We start from the raw sequence: 9,684 nt of genomic DNA on the forward strand, positions 1-9,684 counted from the left end.
AATTACAGCAAATGATGAAGAAAAAGGATTCACAAGTATAGGTTCTCAAGCAAACAAGATAGCAGCAACATAGATCTTATATGTTGACATTTGTTGATTTGTCAGGGAAATACTATACACACTGATATCGTGATGAGAATCCCAACATAGGCAGAATTAAGGGTGTACTTTCAATTTCTTAACAAAGCTACTTGTGGTAGCTTAACAAGAAAAGCTATGGTTGCTACTTGGTCAAGTAATATATGAGCAAGAACAGAGCCAGAAAAGACGCCACAAGAGTAGCCATTCTGCGACTTGATTTGGTCTCAAAAACCTGATAGATACAGCTCAACAAAATCAACAGAGCAGAAAAAAAGAAGATAAAGAAAGCACAACGTGTTTTAACTAAAATACCATCTTGAATCGATCAACCGTTCCAGAGAGGATTCCCCTAGATGTGTCCATATCATTGCCCTGAACAAATAAAGCAAATATTAGCAAGATGTCAAGTTGTCATGCTAGTGCAAGCTCTCTGTGCGTGTGTGTGCGTGTGTGTGTGTGACAGAAAGAAGGGAGGTGGGGGATAGCTATATAGGTACCATTCGGTCAAGCACACGATTATGACTCTCAACCTCTTCATGTATATCACCTGTCAACTGTCATTTAGAAAAAAAAAAATCATCAATCATTGCCATAAAACACGTAAAATGCAAGAATTAAAATGGGCCAAGTTGCCAAACAACTATATACCGTCACGAATTTCAAAAGAATAATAGGTGATGCTTAAAGTAAAACTAACTATACTGACAGTCACAAGCACACGAGATCAGCCTTGAGTGAAGCCAAGGCCCCAAAAAACCAATACAGACAATGGTTGATGAAGGTCAAGGTTTAGGGTGTATCAAAAATCTTTATCAGGCTAAGTCACATGAAGCAGCAAGATATAAACCATAAAACAGACTCCTTTGATCAGAACAAGATCACAAGGTTGGTTGAATCACATAGATCAAACAACACACAAGAACTAACTACTGATCTGCCACAACCTGTCGATGCAAAATCAAAGTTTTGCTGTCTTTTATCTCTCAAGACACTAGTAGATTACTCTGTTCCATTAAAAGATGCCACAGAAGTACACTTGTTGAACATTCGATCAAGATGATGATAAACAAATTGTTTTATTTTCATGGCATAAAAGGAATCATAACTTTCATGCTGCAATCTTGAAGTCTATTTGGCTATCTAGTGTCATGAAATCGTGCGCCACCTCTCAGGATAGATGTTATGCATGATACAAACTGCATATAAGCCATACCTCTCACCCTATAGAATATCCAACATCCTCACCAGTCCTCACATGCATTAAGCTTCACACTCTGGTCAAGAAGAAAGGAGAAAAAGGAAAATAAACTTTTGAAGGTTTTCTTTGCTTCCATCATATCATGTCAAAACAAACCAATCACCAATAGAACAAGTATGTTTAGGTGAACACTGGACACAGCCCCACCTCATGACTCCAGATATGGATGGAAACAAGTTAATCGATATTGAGAAAGAATGGGTTTTGATTATGTATCGAGCATAAAAAATCACTCTGTTGATTCAGCTTACACTCCAAGTCTACCTATTACTGTCCGAGTTAATGCACTTAACTTCTTCTTGTCGATACACTTCAACATCTTCTCCAAAAAATGGATCCTCAATGAACTATGATAGGTCTTCTAATCTAAAATCTTGGATGATCTTCCACTTTGTTGCTGAATACCAATTAAGATAGCCCTGACTAATATATTTTGGTTGGATATGCCATGGCTGCTAAAACTTGGGTTGATCTAAAATGGTAACCAAGAATTTTGGAAACAAGGAGAACTTAGGACATAAGAACAGAAAGCAAATAACTGTATGGACATCATCTAGAAAGGAATGGACTCAAATTCCAGTGACACTGGTAATCTCATGATTCATGAAGCATCGGTCCAGCCCATCACTTAGTGGCTGCAAACTTCAGCCAGCTAAAACATTATCACAGCCCAAATTTAACTCAACTAATACTGGCATAGTATATCCAGTAATAGCTTAGTATGCTTGCAATATGAACTGAGGTAAAATAACCAAACTAATTGCAATCCCAGTATAACAGCAAATTTTCTCCCATTACTGCATATCTATATATCTATCTATCTATATATATATATATAATTCATACAGTTCTATACACACATCATTGAGTAGTCATTAAACCTATCAAAACAATGATGTTTTCAACTCAAAAGAATTTCACAAATATATCAAGTTCACCAATAAAACCGTTCTTATGTTTATATTCAACAAAGTCTCTCTTCAAAAGTATAGTAATTCACTACATGCAACAATGAACACATTTATCCATTCTATGGTGCATCTCCTTCAGCTTCAACTAACTCAGTTTTATCAACATTATATCTTTAAATCTATAGGACAGTGATCCTCAGCATGACTTTAGTAAAAACACATCATGGGGAGGTTCTTGGGCAAGCCATAAAATCACACTACAAACTATATCAGTATGCCCAAACTACCCAGGCATCTGCCATCAAATTCAACTTGAATATAATTTTAACGAGACAGACCAAGCTTAAGAAATTGCAAGATAAGGGCATAAAAGGTCACGCTATGGTAACGCATTAGAATGCGTTCGCTATTTGAGGTGAAACATGATGAGATATAAGTTCATATCTAGAAGATGTGTACAAGCTTCAAATAAAACAAACGCTGCAAAGGAATTATATATATAAGTAATTCATAAATGTAGTAAACTGATAGATTTTGTGACTCAGCCAACAGCAAGATCTTGAACCAAATAATTGTTTCTGGGTAATTAATGTGTTGAAATAGAACAAAAGATGGAAATATGCTCAGCAAACTAAACTATAACAGAACATGTTGAACTAGTGTAGAAATATCTCTCCAGTCATTGCATCATCCATAACTATTCAAATGCACAAATTATTTGTCTTAAATTCAGGTATCAACTTACAGTACATGCAGTCATATAATGGATTATAACTTACTCTCTTTAGAATATTGACTCTGTCTTGTAGCCCTTCAATAGCTTGATCATTTTCATGTTCATCAATTTCATGAGAGCTGTAGGATGAAGCTCGAATTCCACCCTCTTCAATGCCATCAAAAAGAGCAGCTCTGGTACCACGATAATCCCTGTAATCAATCAAATTCCATAATAAGTAACACGTATAATACCTTGCAGGAATCAATACTTTTTTAATAACTAAGTAGCTCTAACCCAGAAGGGGAAAAAAAAAAAAAGAAGAAGAAAAAGAAGAAAGAAATAAAGTGTTCAATTAGTTGGAAACAAGGTTTGAAACTCAGTTTTGGTCCTTGGTTAGAGTTTTGGTTTTGGTAATTTTGGAAATTTCACTCCAGGTTTCAGATTTTCAGTTAAAAAAAAATAAAAAAAAGAAAATATAAGAAAAATAAAAGAAACCAAGAAAAGTTATTATGCAACATTTTAAATTATTTGAGTCCCATAGATTCTCTGTGGTTTATATACTTTAAGGCTGAAGTTCATATCGCATGTGAAGTGAAATAAGTTACACTAATATTTTTGTACGGTGAATACACACACACACACACACACACACACACACGCATGTATGTATGTATGTATGTATGTATATATGTATGTGAGTATCTATATATGCATGCATGCATGCATACATTACTTACTTCCTGAACATCAATTGTTTAAAAATTCACTACATTTCATACTTAGTAAAGCTCATCAATTTATTGAATTTTGTGCAGTTTTTTCCATCCATATTTTTGAGGCTGGCTCTATGTAGTCAAGTGCATGCATTAGTTAGATGTTACATGTAAAAAGGTATTATTCTTGTGAACTACATCGCATCTACCTGTTCACATTAGTCTTTACTCTCTACAAAGTACAACAATAAGGTTTTTCTGGAGGCCTTGGTCCATCAAGGCTTATATTTAATATCTATTTTCTCTTTTAACTCAAGGATAAGAAACAATAATGAACAAAAATTGATCCTCTATTACTTATGTACTTCAATGTTAGGACCAACAGCACCCTGGTATCACTTAACTCTGATACCAATTGTTGAAGGACCGTCTTCACCCGCATGGATCTGAGGAAACCTGCGATGGATTCGAAGAAACTTGTGATGGATCCTTCTCAAGGACAGCAACCATCAAGCCTTAGATCCGAGCTTAATCCCTGATACTGCACGCCCCCTTTTAGGGAAAGGGGGTGCGCGTAATGCCCTTGGGGCAGCGTGCAAAACCTGGAAGAGAGAAGGAGAGAAAGAGACGACTAGGATTTTCAGGAGAAAAAGCTCATCTTTTGATTCCACTATTCCTTGGTATTACAAGACCTATATATATACCAATACAATGGATCCAATAACTCGAGCTCAAAAAAATTCATAGGCTAATCCATACATGAAAGCACTCATCAAGCCCATGTACATCCATGTCTCACATGCTTTCATCCCTTGAACTTAATCCGAGTCCACATCCTTGGTTAGCCCCCTTACGACCTCTCAAAGCAGACCTTAAGACCTCTAGGATCAAACCCGACCGTAGCCCCAAACGAAAAATCCGCACAGTTTTGCTCGCGTAACTAAGTCAGCTCAGTTACTGTGACTGAGTCGGCTTAGTCTGAAACTGAGTCAGCTCAGTTACTGTGCCAGCCTCAGATTTTCGAAACCTTTCGATTTGGCCCTTCCTCTGAGATATGGTCGATCCAGTCTCAGTCTGAGTCGATTCAAACCCTTGAAACTGCTTCGTCTCTGCACTCTTCAGCTTGGCTCTGGTTCCTTGCTCCATCTTGTGTTTCCTAGTCTTCGGAGCACCAACCAAGCCCTCAAGGTCCTCAACACCTAAACCTCAAACCCGTGGATGCCTCCATCCTAGGACCATTCCTGTCCTAGCCCTAGAACCACATCTGTCCTAGTCTCTTGGAGCCAACACCCTGACTCCACCTGTGGCCTCTCAAAGCTTGGGAGCACCACACCAACTCCTACATTCAATGGGTAAGAAAATAAATCTAACATGATTATAAATACTAAGATATTATTTTAAAAAGCATTTTTTGACCAGAACTAGTCGAAATCGACAAAACCAGACCAAAACTAGCCTGTTTCAACTGAAACAGACCAAAATTTGGGGTCAATTTTGCTTTGGTTTCAATCGAAACTTAAAACCTTAGTTGGAAATTCAAACCATTCCAGTTAGGTGTTAGCGTACTCACTTATGTGGTGTAACAAAAGGGGCATCTAATGTGTCAACATATATTAGTTTTCATTTGAAATAACCGAAAATAGGCAAATAACTCCTTTGACGTCGCCCTCTTTTTTTAGTAGGCTGAAAGTCCATCACTTGTAGATTTAATTTCAAAACTTTGAAACATGATCATTCACTACCATATATCACCAAAATAAATACCATGGGGGTTGGTATTTGGTAAATTTTCGAGTGATAGTAATCTATACTTCACAAAAATACCCCCAATAAAGGTGCATATGTGATCATTGAATTTGTTTTGAAGTCTTTTCAAATCCATTCAAATAAAGAGCTTTCGTAAAAAAAAATTAAGATGGAGATGACACTATGCAAAAGGCTATGTAATTAAGTCATTATATAAAAACTAACTAGAGAAAATAATGCTATCCTAGTATTAAAAACTTATTTTATATTAAAAGGTATATTTGTAAATTTCATCATATTCTTATATAGGATTACTTCCAACCAAATATAATAAAAATTATTTTCCTTCGTAATCATTTTTTAGATAAATGATTCCTATGAATCATCATATTACCCCATAATTTGATCACCCCAACCAAATGAACCCTTAATATCATAGCCAAAACTTAGATTGCTATCCAAAAACTATGATGAAAGCAAGTTACATCATTTTCTAGTTCTTCGAATATGACTATACTGGAATTTTTACATCTGTCAATTAGCTTAAGAGGCAACAATTGAACCATGATATACAATGGTTGTAGAACTAGTCACTGTTGAGAAGTATAATATTAACCACCCATGGGTATCACAAAACATGTTTCATGCATATACCAAATTCCACATGCACATGCAACTCTACGAGAAAATAGTTCTCAAAGTTAAGATACAAAATCAACCACCACAAGGAATTTCTTGATTCCATAACAATAGCCAACAAGACTTTTGACAAATCAACAATGAAGGCAGTGAATCAAGAAAAATATTAACTAAATTAGATTATGAATACTATGTCAACATTAGACAAAATTCAACAAAATAACTATACAAAAATGCTACTAAGACTGAAAACTTGTAAGATGGCTCTCTCAAAATGGGTAAAAAAAACATCTTGAGAATATTATTTTTGGATAAGAATAATTTAAACAAGAAAAGGCAGAATATCTTTCAGGGAGAGAATGGAGTTTTATAGGCCAAATTAATTCTAAATTGAAAATTTTGAATTTGAGCCCAGCAAATCAGATCCAAAACCCATTCAGATCTGATAACGTCCATGTTTTTATTGGAAATCATTCAGAACTTTTTGGAGCAAGAAACAGTCATCTGATTTTAACATATAAAAAATGAGCTATGTACATTAACGAAAACCGAAAATACAATTGGATTGGATAAGGACCTTGACCCAGACAGAACAGAATCAGTTTCAGGCAAGGGATCAAAACTCATTATTTTTCCAATCCAGGTCTCCATAGCTATCACATTGCTCTAATTTACAATAGATCCAAAATGCTGTCTGAATCTGATTCAGACCCACATGGGCATGTTTTCCAGGTGTCAATTCAACTCAAAAACCAAGACCTTAGGCACCAAGGCAGAAGTCATTTCCTCAGATATTTCCACTAACAAAATCAAGTGGTATTCAATTAAATATTAAAGATAAAACAAATGAATAAAACTGAGAAACTGTAAAATATCTAGCTTATAAATCATCGAGCTAACATACTAAAATCTTGCAACAAAGTTACGTAATACGAGACAGGTTGGACACATACCTTCTTGAATTCATGGATCCACTACTTTAAGCAAAATTGAAGACTTTCCTTTCCCTTCTTTAGTTTTTTTCTCCCAATTCTTTTCTGTCTTATGCAACGATCAACTTTCTTGGATAAGAGCGACGCAGAAAGTTTCCTCTTGCTATTCTACATTTGAAAAACAGGTGAAAAATCTGACATTAATATTGCCGCGGACAAATGGTTCAAAAAATTTCGAGTTCATCTCACTTGATTAAATTCTTGCAACCAAGTTTGCATAAATTAACTAAATTCTTGCATCCTAAGATCGAATCGATCGAAAAAAATAAAAACCTAAAGAAAAGATGGGAATAAAAACAATTCGCAGAATCAAATCCTTTAAGCTATAAAATAACTCACTCCATACCAAAAACCGATTATTGAATCTAAAGGGGAAAACGTTATTAACAGAAATCGAAAAAAAAAAAAAACAAAGAGAGGAACTTTCCAAATAGTTGCAATACATAACATCTCCGATCTCGGGAGAATCCCCAAAAACCCTAACCTAATCCTTGAATCTAAAAGCCCAATTCCAGAATCCAAATGCAAATCATCGACCGATGACCGATAGAAAATAGGAGAAGAAAACTAACCCCTACGACGATCGCCAACGGAGACGGTCAATGGAATTAGAGCTCTTGGGGCTGACCGGATCTCGAGAGAGCACCGCGATCTCCTCAAGGGGAAGCTGGGAAAGAAAAGAGAGAGGGGGGAGGCGCTGTAACGCCCACGACTTTTAAAGAACGGTAGCGTTGCTAGCACCTACAATTCTCTCACTTGTACGTGGCATTTATACGTACAATGACCGGTGTACGGGAGCCGGTCGGAGCGAAAGAAATATGGACATGAACCGTCCGAATTCATTTTCGCATCTAAATAATTTAAATATAAATAAAAATTTAAAAATTTAATTAATATCTATACTCATATTCATATTTATTAAAAAAATAAATATAAATATAAATAAATAATTATCCGATCCATATCCGAATATTTAAATTGACATATAAACTTACATAATTTTATATAATATTTATTATTTTTTTAAAAAAATATTATAATTATAAAATATATTATTAATTTAATTTATCATTTATTTAATAATACTTTTAATTCTGTAATCCTAAAGTTTAATTATCTAAATTATATTCATAATTATATTTATATTTTTAATATTCAAATTATATCCGTATTCATTTAAAATAAATATAAATATAAAATTTTATATCTGAATAATATTTTATTCATATTTGTATTCATTAGAAAAAATAAATATGAATATGGATGTGCTGGTATCCGATTCGTATTCGATCCGATTCAGTCTTAGGAGCCGGGGTGTTATTTTCATGTGATAATGGGCTGGCTAGCAGACTGCCTAATAAAGCATGTTCAAGGCCCATTTAGATGTTTGGGTTAAAAAAAAAAAAATCTATTTATGCTACGTGCAAGAGAAAATAAAAAAAATAATATTTATTATTTGAATAATTTTAAAAAATATATAAAAAATTTATAATCTGATCAACTAACTCTATCTATAACTATTCTAAATTTAGACTTGGCATAAATGGATCCGAGTCATAAATAAATTGACCCAATCCATTATTACATGGGTCGAGTTCAAGCCCCATTTAACTTTTTTTGGCCTGTTTAATATGTTTTGAGACATGTTTAATCCAATTAAGATTCATTAATCTTATTTAATAATTTGGCTCGGATTATGCTAGCTGTTTGATAAAGAAATATCATATTCAAGATACCACGGATGCTAACAAATCTGACCCAAACTCGAATGCACAAATTTAAAATTTTATTTTTCTTTGTTTTGCTATTGCCAACATGGATAGATTCGCATCTTGACAAAGAGACGCAATCAGCTAGCTTTGGGCTTCGATAAAGGAACAGCAGATGAAAAGGAAGCCAGGGAAGTATGTCGCTGGAAAACTCGACATGAATGCTTTCGAGTGGCTTCTGGAGAAGTATGCCTGGGAGGTAGAGGCGAATGCCGTGATGAAATAATTCAAGGAGGCTTTGATAATTCAATTGCAATGGTGGTAATCTTATGGAATATTAAGGATGCAATTTGGTAGTTATTTAGAGTTGGTATTGTTGCGGCCAATCCTCTCGTCGTCTGGTCGTCGGGAACGAGCATCTGCAAAAGAAAGTCCGCACTGACCGGAGGCGGCTCCGGCGGGGACCCTCCGACGGTCAAGTCAGAGAGGAGACTAGGCAACAGTGAGAAGAAAGTAAAGAACTCAATGAGAGAGTGAGGGAGCGAGCCTGTCGCTTCGAAGGGCCTGTAGCACTGTAGCCTTCCCCGATATATATAGTGGAGCGTAGTATGGCGTCGTCATTAATGGCGCAGACAATTGAAGAATTGTCAACTCACTGTAGACTGTCAGAGTCGCCGTGAAAGTGTCACATCGCCGTGGGGCTGTCAAATCACTAGGGTTGACAATGTCCTAGGCAGGATGATGCCCTTAGGCGGCAGTGCCGCATGCCGCTGTCAGGACTGACAGTCTCTGGCAGCTGTACGGCGATCGGAGGAGTCGATCGACCTTAGGTCGGTGGCCAGCTGTGTGGCGTCGGGTGGAGATTCGGGCCCCTCCGACGGTCAGTCGGGCGTGTTGCGAGAGTCGGCCATCGGACT

General features: G+C 36.0%; 1 protein-coding gene across 2 annotated transcripts; it reads right to left on the bottom strand.

Annotated features, from left to right (window-relative positions):
- Window positions 1-59: 59 nt before the first annotated feature.
- On the bottom strand, window positions 60-7,778 carry LOC105059094 (bet1-like SNARE 1-1). Of its 2 annotated transcripts, none has more exons than XM_010942291.4 (6): window positions 7,631-7,778; window positions 7,020-7,166; window positions 3,030-3,177; window positions 579-635; window positions 394-453; window positions 60-313 (listed from the first exon to the last, which is right to left on the bottom strand). In XM_010942291.4, exons 2-6 carry the CDS (start codon window positions 7,031-7,033, stop codon window positions 224-226), a joined length of 369 nt encoding a protein of 122 aa, XP_010940593.1. In that variant the 5' UTR covers window positions 7,034-7,166; window positions 7,631-7,778; the 3' UTR covers window positions 60-223. The 2 variants fall into 2 exon arrangements, with proteins under 2 accessions (XP_010940593.1, XP_010940594.1); XM_010942292.4 differs by having other exon boundaries at window positions 7,020-7,161; window positions 7,631-7,769.
- Between the last annotated feature and the right edge of the window lie 1,906 nt (window positions 7,779-9,684).

Source organism: Elaeis guineensis, chromosome 16 (genome assembly GCF_000442705.2).
Source record: "Elaeis guineensis isolate ETL-2024a chromosome 16, EG11, whole genome shotgun sequence".
NCBI lineage: Eukaryota > Viridiplantae > Streptophyta > Magnoliopsida > Arecales > Arecaceae > Elaeis > Elaeis guineensis.

Coding starts and splice junctions, on each gene's coding strand:
- LOC105059094 (XM_010942291.4), bottom strand. Junction 454..578: donor ATCGTGTGCTTGACCGAATG/GTACCTATATAG, acceptor TTATTTGTTCAG/GGCAATGATATGGACACATC. Junction 314..393: donor CGGTTGATCGATTCAAGATG/GTATTTTAGTTA, acceptor TGTATCTATCAG/GTTTTTGAGACCAAATCAAG.